Here is a 20,855-nt window from a genome sequence, read left to right as displayed (position 1 = left end):
AAATTAATCAAATTATTTTGCCAAAAAGCAACCATGTTAAATCTATTTGCAAATGCTTTTACAGAGCTAGGAGGACCTGTGCTTTGACTAATTTACAGTTCTCTTTTCTGTTGTACAGCTTGGGCTCCTCTGCTGGACAATACCTCCTGTGAACTGCTGGCTCCACAGTCTCAAAACCAGCTTGCACCACCTCACTGCTACAAGAGAGATGACTGCAAAGCAAAACAGAAAATATTCTGCAAATTGCACACTAGCCCAGAGAGGAAACTCAAATCTGTGGTCCCTGCTGCATTATTCTGATGACACAGCATGTGCCATTTCCCACTTAAAATAGTCAGCAGTTCTGGACTTTTCAAGTGTTGTTAAAACAAACAAGAAAAAAAAAAAAGCCCAGGGGAAAATTTAATGTCTTTTTTTTTCATTGAAATTTTCAAATTAGGCATCTCTCTTTTGTCTGCCCTCACCTTCATTTGAGCCATGACACATTTTGTTCTCACTGTCTTCCCTTAGTAACTTAGTGTTTGAACAGCCCAATGCTGCAATACAACCTTAAGATGCCAAGGAAGTTTAATTCCATTCCTACCCTATAGACAAAGAGAAGCCCTATTATTTGTTCCATCCTGATCATGCTCACAGTTCCAGGCTGTTTTCTCCTGACTGAAAGGCTACCATAAGGGCTGAGTTGAAGATACAGAGGCATCTTATCTTTTTGTTGCAGCTGAACCCCTAAAAGGACTCTATATGTATTTGAGAGGCAAAATCCTTCTATTTATGGCTCTATTCCTACCTTCTGGCAACTTGTCTGCTTCCCACAGATGACCTGTTCAGATATAACTAATGATGTTGAGTGACTCATTTTTGAAGGTGCACAACATCTTTTTTTTTCCACAGGGCACAAATATTCAGAAAATGTTCACCACCCACTTCAGGCAGAGGGAGCACAGAAAAAAGCCAGCAGTCAACTGACAACTATAGCAACTCTTCTTTGGATTCTCTGGAATAATTTCTTTCCTGTCCTATGGTTGGGTTGTGCAGAGTATTGGCTGTGCAGACAACAGACCTTATGATGACAAATTCTGCAGCTCAGAAACAACTACACTCTGTGCCAAGGGGTTACGAAGCCAAAATCTGCATTTTTAGAAGGCAATGATCCACCACAGTCATAAGCAAAGGACATCCCATCCACTGGACATGCTAAGCTCTACACTTTGCAGACAGTACACGTCTCTAAAAAATAAGAAGTGTTTGAAATCTTCCCTATTTTCTGTTAGAAGACGCTTCTAGGATTTGGACAAGTTCTCATAATAGTTTTTGGATAGCTGCAGTCCAAACTTCTCACTCTACATGATTTAGGCTCATCATAACTGAATTTAATGTTTCTCATTTATTCTAGTTCCAGACTGAGGTTATCATTATTAACCTCTTCCACTTTAGTAGATATGGCAAGATTTGTCTGTGCTAAGAATATCAGTGACTTCCATCTCAAAATCCTGATGTCAGGACAAATGACATTGGAAGCTCGGAGGATGTGGGAGAACAAAATGAGGATAGAAGCACCTATACTTTAAATCACCAGATTTTGCTTAATAGATACTTATCTATTAAACAAAAATACAGGTTTTAGTCTTTCACAGCCTAAGAAAAGGTAAAAATGAAAACACATCTAACAGGGAACCACCTTCTACTTAAAATGTATTATCCTCACTAAGTAAGCTTGATCCTTTAAAAAGAAAAGGAAAGCTACAAATTTTAACTAAATTACATCCAAGAAATGTGATTGAAAGTAAATTTAATGTGAAACCCTCATCTTTTGAAGAGAACTTAAAAGCCATGTGGATCTTAGAGCCACAAACTAAAGCAGCTAACAGTAATAGAAAGCTTCCCATTAAAAAAAATATGCTGCTGACTGTAGAATTTTGTGCTCTAAAATCTAAAGAAAAAAATCAGATTGCTGCATATATATATATATACACACACACATATATAGACAGAAAGCTGCTGGGCTGCAACAGCTGTTATCAGAGCTGGATTCCTGTGATGCTGAATTTGCCAGGGTGAGTGTTAATTCAAATCCTTTTGTACCTATACAAGACTGACCAGACTTATTTACAAAACCATTCACAAAGACATGGTGGGTGCTGCAGGCTCGTGGGCACAGCCTGTTCCAGAGTGGATCTCTGTCTAACAAAGCATGTTCTCAGGGAAGCAGGTGCTGTGCCTACCTTCCTCAAAGGCTTCAGCTTTGTCTCCATGATGAACTCATACTTGCACAGCTCACAGCACCGCGTGTCTGAGCTCTTGATCCATTGCTGCAGGCAGGCCTGGTGCACAAAGTGGAGACTGCCCGTACAGTGGCAGGGGGTAATCAAAGGGCTCTCATCATCTCCTTCACAGTGACATATCCTGGATCAGAAGCAAAGCTGCTCATTAGGAGAAGAGGAAGCAGAAAGGATGTGGAAGAGCCATGTAATATCTGTGATCACACATGGATGTTCACTGGGGATCCCGAGACATAAATCAAAGGAATGTGTTCCACAAAGGAGCTAAAACTAAACAACTCAATTGCTGCACAAGCACATACACAGGCACAAAATAATTAAGCACAGACACAGATGACTAGACAGCTCCTTTCTCACAGATGATGCACACACGTAGAGCCTGACAGAAATGCAGTACCTGAAAGAAAAAACGGAGCAAGAAATGACAACATTTCACCCAGACCAAAAGCACTTAACTGCAAATAGCATTTAAACAGATCAGACAGCACTTGCCAAGAAAAAATATGCACAGAGAGGTACAGCTACTCATGTACTATGGCCTGAAATAGAAGATAAAACAAAATTCCAATACCGACGGTGAAACAGTCCACCCAGGATCATGAACAACTATTTAGACAGCCTGGATTTTACACAAGTGATTAATTCCAATGCAAATTCCTAAGAGACAGATTCACAATTCAAAACTACAGAACTAAATCTGAACCCCAAAACACACTTATTCTAGATGGTTTTGCTTCTCTAAATCTGACTTAGCAAGACTTGCTAAGGAAGCATCAGCATCAGCAAAATTCCCTATTTTTCTCACAGCCTAACTGTGCAAACAGCAAAGACATCTGATAAAGAGTTACTACCAGCTGCTGACATTTGATTTCTAGATTCAATTTATACACAACCCCTGGGTAGCATCAAGCATTGTGAAGTCCTTCTAACCATGGGGCAGAGGTCATGAATTGAAAGGGGTTTGGTGAGGAGCACAGGGAATGAATACAAGTTACTAAGCATATGTGAAGTAAATTCTGGCCTGCTGCCATCCTTGTCTATTGCTGAAATCTCGTACTGATGTGTAGCATCTTGCCTCTTGGGACCTTGCTGATAGCTGGCAAGTGGAAATGAAGGCGTGGGTGGATTACAACAGCATCTTGATGGCAAGCCAGTACAGAACTAGATATGGTGGTAATGAGGGGGGAAATCAAATAATATTGGAAAGTAATAACAAAGGCAGCTTTAGGAAGTGCTGTTAGGGAGGAGAAAGACTAGGATAATAAAATGCTATGTAGAGGGATTAGACATTTGCTCCTGAACTTGATGACTCTTGCTCCTCAAACACAATTTTGATGTGGGAGAGGGCAGACCAGCAGCCAAGTCACCATGAAGACAGACCAGATCTTGTTGCTCCTGACACCTGTGCACATGATTAATCCTCTGCAGCTGGAATAATGCCACCCACATTTTTGAATCTCACACTATGGACATCACACAGGCCTATCACTAACAGCCAGTGCTCAGATACCCTTTGACCAAGAAAACCAGGAAGCCTGTAACAAATAAAAAAGTGTGGTGGGATACAAACTGAGGGGGAAAATAAATCTAAAGCTATATTGATCTGATCTCACAAGCAATTTTCAAGCAGTCTGTTTTCCTCCTGATTCCCTCCCTCTGACCAAACTAGCAGTGCTGTCAGGACAACACATTGCTCATTAAAAGCTAAAACACGTTCAGCTTGACCTTTATGATGCGTAGCTGTGTCTCTCATAGTATTGCCAGTTTGGGCACTGATAAAATATCTCAGAACCCCAAACCTGAAATAAATTTTAGGAGAATTTATTTGACTCCAAAGGAAGTTATTTTGCTTAGTAGCCTTGTTAAGTGCATCAGAGGGGTGCAGGACTGCAGAGAGAAGGCTGCATGCTTCAAATCACACATACTGGATTAGCAAGGTGACAGGGTAAAAGAAGAGACAGAAACAGCACAAAGGCAGGGGAAAGCAGAACAGACACCACTGCACATGGGAGGGTTAAAAAGGTAGGTGGTTCTCTGGTAAACCAACCTGCAGGTATCCCCCGATGTGGACACAGGGGACAGAGGGGGTAACTTTTCTGAGAGAGGGGAAGGGCAGTCAAGGTCACTGTCCTTCTCAACTGAACAGAGCGGTGCCCGCTGCTCTTTTGGTTTGAGTTTCACTGAGGTGCTGTCCTCAAAGACGTCATCATCTCCCATATCATCAGAGCAGAAGTCTGTGCTTTCCACCAGCATGCTGGAGGATTTGTCAGCTTGGAAGTGACTGGAATAGCTCTCCAGTTCGTGAAATTTATGCAGGCTGCTGATGCTGGAAGTGTGGGAGAAGGAAAAAAGGTAACGCAACAGTTTTTTGCTCCTTGAGGAGTCATGGTCCACCTTGTCCTCCAGCAGGGGGATATGCACAGCGCTGTGGTTCTCTGCTCCTCCCGATGCACTTGAGTAGTTGGAAAGGGAAGGGATATAGGAGTGCTTAGAATTGCTAAAGGAAAGAGGCCTGAGATTCAGCGGTTTCCTCTCTTTAAGATGAAATTTGTTAATCCTTAAACACTGCTCTTGGTTCAGGGTCAGTTTGCCTTCTGAGCGTGTCCGCTCCACATAATCAAAGCACTCGCTGGTGCTCTGCGCCTTCTGGTCCACGTCATTGAGGGACTTGGAGAATTTCAGGGTGCGGGTGGGCTTTACATTCTTAGCAGACCTGAGTGCCTGGCCCCGATCCTGCCCACGGGAGTTTCTCTTTGCTGCATGTAACGTGTCCTGACAGATTACTGTCACAGTGACCCCTTGTGTCAGAGGGCTCTGGCAGTGCGGATTTTTCAAGACAACAGCAGACTGCACTGGACTGTGATGACAACACTCAGAAAACACTGCACTGGAACTGCATGCAGAATAGTGGAATAAAAGCACAGAAAGCAAAAAAAACTAATTAAAAAGGAGAACATGTATAATTAAAAGTGAAGAAATGAGAATTACAGCTAGTGTGCGAATGGTGAACAGAGCAGGGCCAAACAGTCAGTAGGATTTAACAAAGCAGTGTTAGACAGCAGTCGAGTCAAACAAATGGGATGCTTCAAGTGGGAATCCCACATCGCTTACTTCCCCACAAACATGCTTTTTCAGTTTTGTTTTTCCTTAATTTGAACCTTGTCTGAGCCTCCCTGTAGCCACGAAAACGGCACACGTTACCTGCAGATGTCCTGGGTGGATGGTGTGACAGAAGTCCGAGAGAAGCTATGAGGGGCAGAGACAGAGGTTGGACTTCCAGCCTGCAGTGAAATTAAAACAAACAAACAAAAACACCCTCAAGTCAGGAGTCAGTATGCAGAGCAATTACCTTCAGGGTGAAACACAGCGTATGGAGTCAGATATCACTCTACAGCAGATACTCAAGGGCTAGTTGTAAGAAAGTGACTTTACTGTTAAATGCGAGAAAGGTCACTGAGTCCCATCCCTGGAGAAGTAGTGATTAGAACAGAAATGTTTTACCCCAAGGTCAAATGCAGATATCTCTGGAGTGGAACCTGCCAGCTGTCAAACATTGCACAGAACAATAGCTCAGGAAATGAGCAATGCTACAGTAATTAGAATAATTAGATGGAAGTGTGTGTATAAACTAGCTGGAATTTAGCTACCATGTAATAGCTAATCCTTCCTCTAACAATGATGGCAAGAGATTAGAGGCTTGGGGTTTTCTTCACAAAACAGAACCAGCAGTAACTCAGTAACTCAAACACAACCTGAGGACTTATATTCCTTACTAGCATATGCACATGAGCACCATCTGCCAACCCACACCATTCCCTGAAGTATTTGGTGTACTTTGTGAGGCCTTTTGTCCTGCTCTTACTTGAACAGGATCTTCCATCCTGGAAGATCCATACTGGACAGGAGGTATGGCAGCAGTCATATTTGTTGCAACAAGAGACAGTGAGAAATAGAATAACTGAAGAATTAAGAATTAGTTGACCTAACTCAAAAACAAAGTGAAGCTCTTGGCACATTTAACACTTAATAGACAAATCTGAACTCAGTGTGCTAAGAATGAGCATTGTCTCAGCTGTCACTCCTCTGGCTGTTATTAAAGACCTTTTCTGCTGCTGTATCCTGCACGTCACTTTGACAAACTTCTCAACTCCTCCTGGAGATATCTGCGGGGAGGAGTCCTGTATTAATAACCTCATTACACAGAATCTTTAAACCTGGGTCTCCCATGTTCCACAGCTGCTGGACAGGCTGCACTGCTCACCCACTGCTGCAAAACACTGTTTGCACTTCAAAATTCAAACAAAGCTTTACAGCTCTTTTGATCTGCACAGCAAAGCCTGAAACCCAAGAAAGAACAATGCAGTCAGCAGAACAACAGAAATGTCATCTCCATACTGGGCTGCACAGAAAGCAGCACTGCCAGCAGAGACCTGGGTCAGGCAGCTGCAGACAGCCAGACCAGGGAGGCCTCAGGTGATAAAAGGTGTGCTACCACAGAAGCATGCTGTGCCCAGCCCTGTGCTTCAGCTTCAGACACCAGCAGTTATCACTGCTTTGATAACTGCAGTGATAACTTTGATCATGCTGCAACACACACTGCATCTGTCTTGGGACTTGTCAATTCTATACTTAATTTATTAAAAGCCCTTATTGTATATTTAAACAAGGTTGCCACAGGCTTTTATACTGTCATACCAAACCAAGGTTCCTTGTCACATGTTATACTCTTTATTTCTTTGTGAGAGAAGATACATACACATGCTACTTTATAAATACAGATAAAACAATCACCTTCCGTGTCACAGAACTCATCTTTTAAGGTCTTGTTTCTCTAGTCAACAGCACTATAGACAGCAATGTGTCTGCCCTCACATTAGGACACCTCAGGTGCACAGACACTGAAAAAACAGGTATCCACTTACAGCAGGATCTGCAGGAACCAAAAGCAAGACAGCCAAGACTCTGACACACACCTCTTAACCCTAAGTAAGACACTGTAACTTATTTGCCATCTTACCCAAAGCTGGGTACATGTATAGAATAAAACCCAGCAGAATAACCTTGGCCCAGAAAGCAAACTGAGCTATGTAATGACTGTGACAAAACAAATCACAGACAAAGATCAATTACTGGCTTTCTCCAGGAAAATTACAGTTCTTTACATTTTACACCACTTGCACATGCTAAGGATTCTGATAATGCAGTGATGTGAATTCAGGTACTTGTTGGAAATTTGTTCTCTCTTTGATGATTCACCTCTCCTAAAAGCAGGTACACCTGACTTCATATCCTATCTTTTATAAGGGCTTGTGCAGTAACTTTTTTTAAACTAATAGTCTGACAATTTAATGAAAAATCTGACACTAATTTACTGATAAACTGTTTCACTCTGCAAATAATTAAAACTAAAAAAAATGAAATAGTCTAAAAGACGTATTGAGCAATCTTCTAAAAACAAAATCTTAAACCAGTAAAACAGCAAGTTGCATTCTGCCATGGAGACACAGCTATATATTGCTGGAAGTGAAGTCATGGATCAATTAATAAATCTGTCTCAGGTTTTATGTTAGGAGCAAATCACAGAAGGTAACCTGCGAAGAATGAATCCAATCTCTCAGCTGCTTCAGTTTAGCAATGAACTTTTCTAAAAAAGGATAGCAGAATGTATGATGTGACAGTCTAATAGAAGATGAATAGAATCAATGATCCAAAATTTCCCTTCCAAAACCATGTTACTGGTTTCTTGATCCAATTGTCTGGTTCCAAGAGTGTTAAAAGTCTTGCCACTTGGGAAATCAAAAGGCTGGGACAAAAAAGAAATTATGGAATTTCATTTGCATTTCAAGCTTAGTATTCTGTTTCTAGATGCCAGTACTGTTCAGAGTGGCTTACAGAAACTCAGTATCTGAGGTACATTTCCTCCCCCCCCCCATTTTTCTGCTTCAGAACAAAAGATACTTTTCTCTATTTTCATACATAATGAAAGTGCAATCAAACTATGAACAGAAGTTAACACACTTGGATAGGCACCACAAAAAGGAACAACAAATCACTGGAGGAAGTTATGCCCTACCCTTGGTTCAAACGAGCAGTGGCTGCCACCAAAAGCCATGGTTCAATGAACCTCCAGTCACCTAGTCTGTCCTCCTTTCATCCCATGCTTTTTGCTGATGAAACTTTACAGAGCTGCACTGCAACTCAGAGTAGGATAGTGAGGTGAGGTAAAACAAACCACTGCTTTAATGCCAGTCACTTCCCTAGGAACGCCAGTCAGTGCCAGGACTGAGTCTCTGACAGGGAAGCACAACTCCCTGACAAGAGCACAGCAAAATGCAAGCTGCTGCCCAAGGCCTAAGTACCAAGTTCTGCTGCATCTAGAAGCAGGGTTACACATCACTGCTGCTGGCCAGTCCTCCCAGCTCACCTGGCTCTACTGACTCAGACACAGCAGCTTTCAGCAGACGTGCCACAGAAAAGAAGAAGCACAGGCAGCCTTGGGACAGAACCCAGCGAAGAAGAGATGGTGATGGGTGAATGAAACAGGCAGGTCCAGCTACCTTGGAGCTCTGATGCTGCTCCCACACACAGCTCAGCTCTGAAGGGGCTGGGAAAATAACCAGTGAAAGCCTTCTCCACTCTGTAGCTTCTGGTACACATCACCCTTACTGCCCCAGCTGCAGCCTCCCAGGTAGCAGCGCCTTTGGCCAAACTGGATATTTATAATGGCAATAGCAGCAGCTGGTTTTAGAGCACTCCTTCTCACAGAAGGTTTCTGCCATGTTGATATGTGACATGTAGCCTACGCCTTGACAGCCTGAATTTGACCCTTCTAACCCCATAATCACTTGCTGAAATTCTGTGGACTGTCATGCCCTTCACAAGGAGGAACACCCCCTCCAGTGACAAGCCTTGGAGCCTTGTGCTTGTGAGCTACTCTGTACAGCCTGACTGGTTGCTTAAAATAGCTCAGTACTAAAGGTCAATAGTTAGTTAATTGTGTATATTGACATTCCTATCTAATGCAATTCACTGAGGTCACAGCACGGCCTTCTGCACTGGCACTCCAATACTCACAGCAATTTTGAAGGTAACAATTCCTGGGATTCCTACCGTTCTCTGAAGGGCTGCCCTCAGGAGCATATACATTTTTTAATATGCTTATATGCAGGTGTCCATGCATATGTACACATAGATGTTCCCATTCTGCCTCCACATGAACAGCGTTATCTATTGGTAAGAGAACTCAGCCTTTTCTTATTACATGCTTTTGATTACATGTTGCACACCAAAACCCAAAAAACCCCACCCTGCCTAAGAAAATAAAGGCATCTTTGAAGTCAGCCATAGTGAACATGCCAATGGCTCGGGTATATTTCAAGATAACCTGCTTATCTGAGATGACACTTCTGGGTATAGTTGCTGTTGTCCCACTCTAGGCTGCATTTCAGTAACAGCAATTAAATCTCATTTTAAAGAACAGGGCCCGTCACATCCTAAAAACGTTATTCAATTATTCATTGAAAGTAAAAAATTAGAAACAACTCCTGTAGAATTTTTTCAACTGATTGGAAGTCTAAAGCAAGCAAACAAAGGCTTTCCCCCACACATACAAACTTTGTCTTTTGTAGGTGCCACAGGATTAGGAATAATAGTGTGACCCTACTACTCATGCTACAAAAACAACTAGAGGTTTCAGCTAAGGATCTAGAACTAATATACAAAGAACTATGCACATTTAATAACAGAACACAACTCTCTTTTGTGCAGACAAAGAGTGAAAAGAAGCTCAATTTTAAGTCTTTTATTGGGAGGAACTTCCGAACAAGGAGCTTCAGGCAAATACAAATTTAGCAATAGAGCAAGGAGCGAAACACTCCACAACTGGCATTTTGATTATGGGCTGGCCTTTATTTTATGTGCTCTCGAGTGCTTTCAGCAAGTCCTGTGTTCCATGTGTGGCTCTTGCTAGACTGCACTGCAGTTCCACAGTCTCTGAAGCTCATCTGTGGAGCAGATGCTAAAGGAGGCCTCCAGCAGTGCAACGAGACCAAAGTGGACAAACCTGACACCTGAGATAGGCAGAACAGGCCACCATGGACAGACTGGGGGATGTGATGGGCAGACAGCCCTGCTGACACAGGCTGGTTTTGAAAGCTTTTATACCAATATGGCAGGATCAACCATCAGCAACTTCTGATCTTCTCCAGTAAGTTCTCCCTACCAGATTCATGCCATATTGACTTCCAATGCATATTAAAATTAAGTGTCTTTAGAGAGGGTTAAGATAAATTATCAAAATGGAGAGTGGTTAAAAAACTGCAGAGGAGATATGAGAAAGAAGCATCTGAAAATTTCAGGATGATCAACTCCACCATGTAATTTTGGCAACAATTTGATAGGAACCAGCAGTCAGCTGCTGGAAGAACTTTCTTCCATACTTTATATAATGGATATGACTATAATTAAAACTATGTCTAGCAATGAGAAGCAAAGCTAAAGTCAGCTTTCCCTTATTATTTCCAAAGAAATCTAAAGGATGTTTGTGTCAGGAACTTTTCTCTAGAGATTCCAGAGCTAAAGATACTAGAGAAAGGAGGCTATCTAGCCCTTCAAAATCTCCCCAAGAATTATACAACCTGCCTATACCACAGGATTAATGTCGACTAAACCCAGTAACAACTACATAGGTTCTGCAGGGAGAAGAAGAAAAAATTACTTATGGCTTTTTGTCTTTAAAAATCTTCCTTAAAATACCTTGATTGGACTGAGAGAATAAAAAACGAAAGGAAACCCCTGCAGGTTCCTCCTGAATGGGGTGCCCTCATACCTATATGTAAGAATCCAGCCCCAGGAGAGGGAATTTATCACAGCACAGGGAGACTCTCACATTCCTTACAAACATGACTGCACTGTGCTCCAGCATGAGATTACTTGCTCTTGTACCTGGGGAAAAAGTATACTTTAATCTTCATGCTATAGATTTTTTCATGTCTTTTCTTTCCCCAGTAACTCAGTAGAAGAGTTTTTTTAGGCAACTTGTATTTCCCTACCCCCAGGCTCACATACCTGAACAGAACACCTCTGAGGAACAGTTTTTTCAGTAAGCCTTGGTCATCTGACAGACTACAGGATAGTTAAGTTCTGCAACTGAAAAACCTGGACTACTTTCTACAGACAAATGCTCACTGAATGCATTAAAGCTTCAGGCAACAGTAGATGTGTGTATTCATATGCTTTTCTCAATCTGTTCCAAGCTGATGAACAGCCTAAATGGATTTTAAATTTCGTAGCAAGCTTAGGCTACCACTTTGTGTCTGCACTGGCTGCTATTCAGCCTAAGAATAATCTAATACTTTACAGCGTGCTTCTGTTCAAAAGATAAAACTACACAGGCCTTCAGAAAAGACAAAGCATTTACATTTTTTAAGGAGTTCACTTTTGATTCCTTTGCTGTGATCCCAGTATTAGCATTTTCAAAGTTTCGAAGTTTCATAGTCCCTTGGAGGGCTATGAAAATAAGACCACAAAGTGCTTCCCCTTTACATTAGAATCAACCTTCCAAAGCAATCAGATGACAAGAACAGCACACAGATGACCTGAAGGTATTTCCAGACATCACACCATCAGTTTCAGGATATATCAGATACTTTAAAGGTAAACAATACCACTAATTTGAGAATAACTATTTAGAGACCAGCTTTGTAAGTGACCTCATTTCATCTGCTTGTAAGCACAATTCCTTTATCTATGAACTGAGGGCATGAATTACCACTACTGTGAAAATCCCACTTTTAGCTGCTCCCAGTGACTAGCTGTGTGTTAGGGTCAATTTCTTTTTTATTTAGAGGACGAAGCTTCTATAAAGCTTAATTATTTCTCTGTGGGGCTTGAATGATGAAGGCACTTTGCAGCAATCAGTGGCTGCTTGGAAAAAATGCTGGCATAGGGTAAACAGCTGAGATGTGGATCTGAGCTGTATTCCCTTGTGCCAACTGGAGTTGTTTCAAACAGCATCAGTGCTGTTTATGTGTCTGAACAGGGCAAGTTGGGGAAAATGGGCTGTGTTCAAGTGTCATGACTAAATAAATTAAATCTGCCTTCAATTTTTTTTTTTTTATTTTAAAAACAAATATAAAAGATTTCAAATTTAAAATGTTTCATGTGTAGCAGATTTAAAAAGAGTGTTTGAAATATATATACCAAAAAAGCAAAGAAGGGCCTGGAAGAATGCCACATCCCCCAGTGTGCAACATACTGCACACAGCCTAATGACACCATATGAAGATCCTCCTACATCTTATTCCCTGCTCCTTTTTCTGCTCTTTCTGGCCTCCATCCTTAGCCAAGTATTCAGGTGATTGCTTTTTCTTGGCTTGGCCACATGTACTAGCATCTCCTCTGCCTCTCTTAGCATCTGCCTCTTGGAGAAGTGCCCTTTTTGCCCCTTTCTCCCAGGGGACAGCTCCACCTGGCCCTGACACTGGGGGTCTACATTCAGAGAGGTCCTGCTACCTCTGCCAGCTGATTACATTTGCAGTAGCACCATCTGTCTGCCTCCCTCCCCGATCACGTTAAGCCCATGGGCATTGCTTTCCTTGGTCACAATAAGTAACACAGCATCCTCTCTTGGCTGAAGGCTGAGTTCTGACTCAATCCTTTCCACTCACATTGCACTGTGCAACTGAGAGCAGTGGAAAGATACACAGTAATAATCACAGCGGGTTCATAATGACATATCAGCACCAGTAAGGCTTTGATTCAAGTGTCAGTGCCAAGAATCTGTGGCAGATTTGCTATGTTCCTGTGCTGTAAGTTAGATTTGGGTGGAAAAACAATGGCTGAAACAGTCATGCAGAAAGCATGACCATTATTTGTGTACACACTCACACACACTTCAACACATCTGGAAATGCAGCATGTAATTGATTTAATCCAATTTTGGTTAAAAAGCTCCTCTTAAAATGGTGTCGGATCAACAAGTCCTGTGGATTTCAGAAAGGGATATACAGGCAGCCAAGCATTTCCATACTCAAAATGTGTACCTAATCTGCCTTATTGGCCAAGCTGCTATGGTATTCTGAATTAAAAAAATGGGCCCTTTCCTATTCAAACTCACAATTAAAGAAAAAATTTTCATGTACTTAAGCTTTCGTGCAGCATTCCACTACTGCAATGTTTCATGATTTGTCATTTGAAATTACACGCAACAGCCAAAACACCTGTCAACTACAAAATAATTGCTGCAGTTTAGCACTGAACTGCCTGGATGCACAAGGCAGCATTCAGACAGGCAGGCAAATCAGGGGCTGACTTCACTGATGGGGCTTTCACCCTCTGCCCTTGTTTGAACTTATCTCCAGAGGTGCACAGAATGGATCAGGCAGAGGTGACACAAGAGCAGCAAGAACATCAACACCTTTTGCTTTTTGCAACCAAAAAGTCTCCTCCATTAAACTGGCAAGACTGACTTTTGATCCCCTTGAGAACTTTAGCTTTTGCAACACACAGCAGTCATGTTGAACGTTTCAGCACTGCAAGATGAATGTAAATATTGATGTCTCACTTGCCAGCACTCCCAGGGAGAGCTTTGCCAGAGTGCAAGGTCCTTCCCACTGCACTGCCACACCACCAGTTCTTGATGAATTAAGAATGAACTGTGCAGATTCATTTGGGTACCAAAGTGCTGCTGCCAAAAGGTTTGTGCTGATTTGAAACACTCTGGGAAAAGTACAATGATACTTAATGGCAAAACTACTATCTCTGCTGAACAAAACCTGAAAATCCAATTAAAGATCCCTAAGAAGACAAGAACCAGGGTAAAAAGGCCTAAGCATAGTCCCATTTTAGAAAAATCTACATGACTATTATACTCACACAGTTTTTATTTCAAAACCCCTTATATGAGTGCACATTTTCTGATGCCAAATGCAAAATTATCTATCAATCCATGACAACAACACCTACAGCTTGGTCAACACCTTGTGCACCAGGAAGTTGCCCTGCTCACTGTTTAGGACACCCAGTAATCCTCCCTTCTGGCTCCAAAGTGAAAGTTGTCTGTGCCCATATAAACCATATATTATATGCAGACACTGTCTCCTCTGCTGCAGATAGTCATGAACAGTTCCCTAGATCCAGAAGTACTCACAATACTTACTATGTTGCAGCCATAATGACTCAGTCTTTCATTAAAAGTAACTACAAGCAGCCCCTTAAAACTGTGGCAACAAAGAGTTGAAGCTTATACACCCCATAAAAAGTACTGTTCAATCAACACAGCCAATAGAAAATCTTATATGCAATGCAGAAAGAAGGGTAAGTATTGCAATAATTATCTTGGACAGAAGATACCTTTTTCCTAATGGCATAACAAAGCAATTATGCTTTGGATGTGCCCACTGGCTATGCTGAAGTGTGACTAGAAGAGGTGGAGCATCCTGCTTGCCTTACATGACCAGGCTCAGTAAAATCAAACATTTAAAAATACTTACATAGTCATGTCCTGATAATAAGCTCATGGCACTTAAAAATAATTTGGTCTTGAAGTAACAACAGAATAACATTTAACCACATATCCTACACATATTATGGGATGCACATCAATACATATCTTACACAGCTTTATCTTACAAAACAACACACTGGAGTGATGTTTTTGGAGCCACTTTCCCCTCCAAGATAAGATCTCAGGCATCTGTCATCTATCTTGCTCCTATCAAGCTAAGGAGGCTGACAGTGTGAAAGAGAAAACCGACTGTAGCTTCCATTTCGTTTGACCTGTAAAGAGAGTCTGCAAAACACCAGAGTTCTAATGTTTCAGGAGTGACTATCAATGACAGGCATAAAAAACATTTTCTACTGGTCACATCATCAAATGCATCACCCAATTTCGAAATGAAAGAAATCCCAGTATCCCCAAGTTTATCAAAACGGAGTTACATGGAGCAACTTACCTTTGAGATGTTACTGGAGCGGCTCACGGAATGCCCCAAAGCCTTCTCGTTCTGAAAGAGCAAGAACAGGATCACTGCAGCAACAAGTCACAGCTATAAAAATACTTAAAAGTTGGCATTAGAAATCAAATTCCATGGAGACAGTCTTACAGCTGGGGGCTTTTAAGGACATTGCTTCTATTGACATCAGCCTGGTTTACAATAATCACTGAATTGCTTTGTCTGTTTAACAAGATATTACCTTGCAGAATATCACATAGGCAACACATGTACAAACTGACAAATACTAAAGCAGTTATTTCTTTTTTCTGAGGGTACTGTAAAGGCCTTTTCTCAGACGGCATCAATTTTAGAAAGGATACTTCTCAGTATCATGAAGACCTGCTTCATCTAAAACAGAAAAACACACAAAGACCCTCAAAAATATGGACATAATACTTATGCAAAGACTAATGTTGAACAGGACTACTGCCAGAACCTGTATGGTAAGAACTGGCTCCAATCAAAAGGGACAGCCTAGCTGATTTCATCAAAGGCACTGTAACCATAGCAACAGGGCAAAAAAAAATTCATTGAAGCTACAGGAGACAGGAGGAAGAAAAAAGGGGGCAGGAACATGTTCTCAAGCTATGACGAAAAGAGACCAACACCAGTTGGCAAGCACAAAGACTTGCCACTGCCTGTGAGGTGGGGAAGCAGGCTGTGCTTGGCCTTCTAGGGATGTGTGGGAAGCAAACAGAGCAAGGCTACATGCAACAAGGGAAAATGACAGCAGAGAGTGAAACCCTTGGGTGAGAAGTCTCCCTGAAGCAAGACAGGTGACAGTCTCAAATCCAGCCCAAGGTGCCAAAGACAAGGATGAAATTAAACAGAGCAGAGGTTTCTTCATGTTAACTCAATTCCCCCCAACAAAACTCCTGCCTAGCTGAAGAAGATGCTTGCAAGGGAGCAGGACTGAATTTACACAGGCACCTGCACTGAAAAGGATGTGCTGAAATTCAATAAGCATCACAGGCTGGAAGACAAGACCTGTATTTGCACAACACAGTAGATGATGCAGAGTAAACAGACTTTTAGCTGCTGCCACAGAAACTTGTCTCTCTGCCTCTGCTCCCAGAACTGATTTTATCTGATAGGTGCCAGGAGCCTCCAAGAGACAGATGCACATACTATCTTTATTCATCTACTGTTGGAAACATATCTATCAGAGGTTTCAGTCAGCTGATGACTCCAAACTATTGGTTTTGTTATTGAAAAAGTGGCCATTTTAAAACAAAATTACAATCTTGAAAAGTATTCCCATAAGGGCTACAGAATGCATGCACACATATATTTAGGAATCTGTGATATTCCTAATGGACTCCTAAGCACCTAAGTGCTTTTGAACATCTCTGTTTCTTAGCCACACAATGCAGGTACATCCATAACATCAACACGAGATTCACAATAGTAGATTTTAATAGCAGGCACAATCAATGAGGAACAGAAACATCAAACAGATAAAAACTATTTAAAAGGCAAACAAACAAATCTCCCTTTTCACTCTATATCCATCACCAGTACATCAGTCCTGGGATCTTATAATTCACAATAGTAGATTTTAATAGCAGGCACAATCAATGAGGAACAGAAACATCAAACAGATAAAAACTATTTAAAAGGCAAACAAACAAATCTCCCTTTTCACTCTATATCCATCACCAGTACATCAGTCCTGGGATCTTATAGAATTATGCACAAATTAACAAAGACATGGGAATGGCAAGGCTAAACTCTCATGGTACTCTCAACAAATAAAAATCTTCAGACTATTTCTAGTATGTTCCCACTGCACAGTAAGACATATTCTGGCTGGTAATCAGAGCTCCAAATAAGCTCTCCTTCCCTCATGCAAAAGCATTATGCTTTGCACTTGAATGAAAGATCAAGACAAAAGCAACATCTGCAAGCAAGGACCCTACAATTATCACCAGTTAAAGTAAGTGTCACTCTCCTTTAGCAATTCAGTTTTTCTGTATGGAATAATGGGAATCCTGCCTTTTGAAGGCATCCTCCCCAACTAGAACCACCTAGCAGGTGTTTAAAAAACAAACAAACAAACTCAACCCAGATAGGAAAAAATTACAAGTGAAGCTTGTCACTCCTCCTGAGCCATTCACCAGCAGATGCTGCTCTGAGGTCCCCAGCAGCTAGTGTGGCTTTAGAAAAATGACTGAAAACCAGAAAAATTGCTACCCAGTCCTCTGGATGCACTTGCTTGCAATGGCCAGAATCCTCCTCCCAGCTTTCCTTTCTTTTTCTACCTTCCCCTTGAATTTGCTCCCAACTGTGAGTGACAGAGCTGCCTTTTTCCTTCAGCAGCTGCTTCAGCTCACATCTGCCTTTCTTCAGGGCTCTAAACTTTGCCTTCTCCATCTTGCCTGGCTCACTTTCCCTTCTGCCACCATTCCTCAGCTGCATGACATCTCTCAAGGCCTTTTCAGTTCAGATATCTAAAGATGATAACTCCCTTCTGTCCTTTTTTTTGCCTCAGTCTTTCATATATTCAGCATTTCAAGTTATTTTAGCCTTGCTTCCCTACCCTACTGTATCCATTTTCCACTAAGCACAACAGCTACATAGCTCACACAGCCAAACCCAGAATTCCTGTGAACTCCAACACATCAGTTCCTACCATGAGAGCCACAGCAGCTACAGCTGCTCTTGTCCACTCCAAACACCACTGTATCAAACTGACCTTTCTCCAAACTTAGCTGCAGACTTACTGCAGCATCAGCAAGTGGGCACCCGAAAGAAATACAACTTAAGTATCTTGGCCAGATGAAAGGTTAACAATATATCAGTAAAATAATTTGGTTTTGTATTTCCAACACTCTGGTTTCTAGTCCTTAAGGCAGGCAAATAGAAGACAACAGAGGAAGAAGATTCATAGCTTGTGCAACTATCTTCTGGTTACAACTGTGACAACACACCTAAATCCAGTCCTATGATTAATGCTAAACCTATCTTTTATCTCTGCTCATAGACCTGCAGAAGAAACTGCAAGCCAGATCCCAATGGGTTAGCAAGATGACTTTTATTCTCTTTCCATCTGGGAAAGGAGGACAGAGGGCACCAGAGGATGGTATTCCTTGCTTCCTGAAGTCTTCATTCTTTAACACACCAGTGACCTGTTAGGGCACTGTATTCCCCATTCTGCAATACAAGTTCTCTTTTACATTATCTTACACAATATCATGGGTTAAGAGCTTCATCTGAAGATAGGCATTCTCCATCTAAAATCCCAGTAACAAAGAGCAGAGACTTTTTTTTGAGGACTGTGTTACTGCAAAGCCACAGAGAGAGAGACATCCCTACAAGGCAAGTACTAATGTCTCACCCCAAAAGAGACAGAAAACCAAACCATGTCAGACTGGCGAGAGCACTGACAACTTGTGGTTTTCTACGTGGACTCTGAACTACATTTTAATTTTATTTTGTGCATTACAATTCCATTTTACAATGACAGATTAAGCATGAGATTGATATCTAGCAAAATACTTACGGTTATCAACAATTAATGTCAGTAAATTTTAACAAAGTCTTCTGGGTAAATGGTTGCTTTTCTTAATAAAAAACTTTGCAGAAGAGAATAAATAAGTAACAACTGCTCTGATTCATACAGCAATTCTCATTCTTAGATCTGATGAGAATTACAGAATGGAACACAGAATGGCACTGCTTGGAATGGTGAGGTGCTGAAGTACTGAGTAGCTGATCCATGCAGGGCAAAGCAGCAAATCAGAAGTGAAACTCTGTTCTTCCATTGAGTCCCACAGCCAGAGCATGAATGCATCACTGTTCTACAAACATGCAGTTGTACACACCCAGGTATTGTTTCAGGTTTCATGACTGGGTCAAATTTCCTGACAACTTCTTCCAAGAATTTCTGCAAATCTTGCTCTGCAACCTGAACAATTTATATTAAAAAGAACATATGCTTTTAGTCTGGGAAGAGGAAATTGCTGCTGAAAATATTGGCAAGTGCACTTAATTGTCTGAAGTAGACAGAATGAGAGGAAAGAAATGGGAGAACACTTTTGTTTGCAATTATTTCCTTCACCTGTCAAAACCAATGGATTGTTAAGTTACAAAAGCTTTGTCAGCACTACATCTTGTCACTGACAGAACTTGACATATAATTACTCAAGTAAGAAATGGTACTTTGCATCTTATCATCTGACTATGACCTTTATTTCTTTGTAGTTACCACGTCATTGTGGAAGAGCAATAACTATTATCAAGGTTCATCAATGATTTTTGCACATAGCTAGAAGAGAAATGAAATTAAGAGTAATGCCATACAAGTGTAATGACTGGTCAAGAAACATTCATGGCATCTATGCTTAGCATCTCTGCTCTTGTGGAGTATTAACTTAAAATACTTGTGCAGTGTTTACTTGACACTTGAAAGCAAAAGGGTGATGGAAATCACATCACCTATTTCCTTTTTTTTTTGTGTTTCTGGAGACACAGTATCAATATTGAGATAGGAATCCAAATCATGCCCTTTGCATCTAGTCCAGTATTTTCTGTTACTGGATAATCCCACTTGATTCACAGCAACCAGCAATCCATGGCTAAGTGCAGAAAACCAATGTAAGATTTCAGATGTATCATAAGGGAAAATCTATAGCAAGTTCACTGTGGATAATTCAGAGAGGTCTCTAACTTGTTTATTCCTATTCATATTAAGCCACTTCACATAGTGGGAGACAAATGCAGAAAAACAACCTGAAGGCAAAAGATAAGCCTGAAAGTAAAACATAGGAGAATTAACAAGCTTTATTCCAGGCACTGAACTTACAGCTGTGCCTGAAATCATCAGCCACAGAAATAAAACCATGAGCTCATACGGCTCTAACAGAAAAGAGTGGCCAACAAAAAGAAGAAAACAACAAACAGACCAAATGGCTTCAGCGGCAAAGTTCAAGGAACTGAGGAATTCAAAAACCGGCCATGGCCCTCGGGGGTTTGGAGAGGCAGGGCAAGGAGGCTAGCAGATCACTAACAAGAAATAGAACTGAGAAGAAATTCAAAGAACAAGGCAAACACAGCAGAGTGCAGAAGTTAAACAGGAATCTCTTGCCCATGTCTGCACCCAGTGTGGACAGAAGCACCATGCACTCCATCTCCCCCTGCCTGAGGAGCAGCTCTCACAACGTCCATGGATGTGCAGACTCGTCAGGCACAGGTCCCTACATGGAACAGATATGGCTACTTGTTGTGCACTGTTCTGTGCCTGGCTTTGCCAGTTTGGTCCTAGGACTATGAGAGAGATACAATGCCTGGAATCTTTCTTGCCTCCAGCCGGATGGTGGATAAGGTGACAATAGCATTCTCTCCAAAAAGCCCTCTTCTCCATGGCTTTGTTCAACGTACCATTTTTCTGGGGTTTGCATTGCTTTGCTTTACTTGCAAACACTCTGCAAAGTGCCTCCTATCATGGATACCCTGCATCTCCAGCTGCTAGCACAAAATGGACACCTGACTTCCATCTCCCTTCTTTAACCGTCTGAGCTAGAAGATGATATATGTGTTTTCCTCTTGATGACCAAAGGCTGCCTTACCTAGAAGCACAAAT

The 20,855-nt window shown here is 41.5% G+C and overlaps 1 protein-coding gene across 2 annotated transcripts in view; it reads right to left on the bottom strand.

The window, feature by feature from the left end:
* The window catches only part of MARCHF8 (membrane associated ring-CH-type finger 8), an 88,982-nt gene that overhangs the window by 8,871 nt on the left and 59,256 nt on the right, over positions 1–20,855 (bottom strand). Inside the window, exons 3-6 of one of the 2 annotated variants that reach the window (XM_054277258.1) lie at positions 15,233–15,283; positions 5,481–5,560; positions 4,327–5,172; positions 2,223–2,403 (exon numbers count right to left, since the gene is read on the bottom strand). In XM_054277258.1, the coding sequence (XP_054133233.1) occupies positions 2,223–2,403; positions 4,327–5,172; positions 5,481–5,560; positions 15,233–15,283 (1,158 nt within the window). The remainder of the gene's footprint in view (positions 1–2,222; positions 2,404–4,326; positions 5,173–5,480; positions 5,561–15,232; positions 15,284–20,855) is intronic. The other variant, XM_054277259.1, reaches the window with a different exon arrangement.

This window comes from Melozone crissalis, unplaced genomic scaffold (genome assembly GCF_028551555.1).
Source record: "Melozone crissalis strain CALT ecotype California unplaced genomic scaffold, PUWL_Pcris_2 ptg000019l_1, whole genome shotgun sequence".
Taxonomy (NCBI): domain Eukaryota; kingdom Metazoa; phylum Chordata; class Aves; order Passeriformes; family Passerellidae; genus Melozone; species Melozone crissalis.
This window is presented reverse-complemented; position numbering and strand designations above follow the sequence as displayed.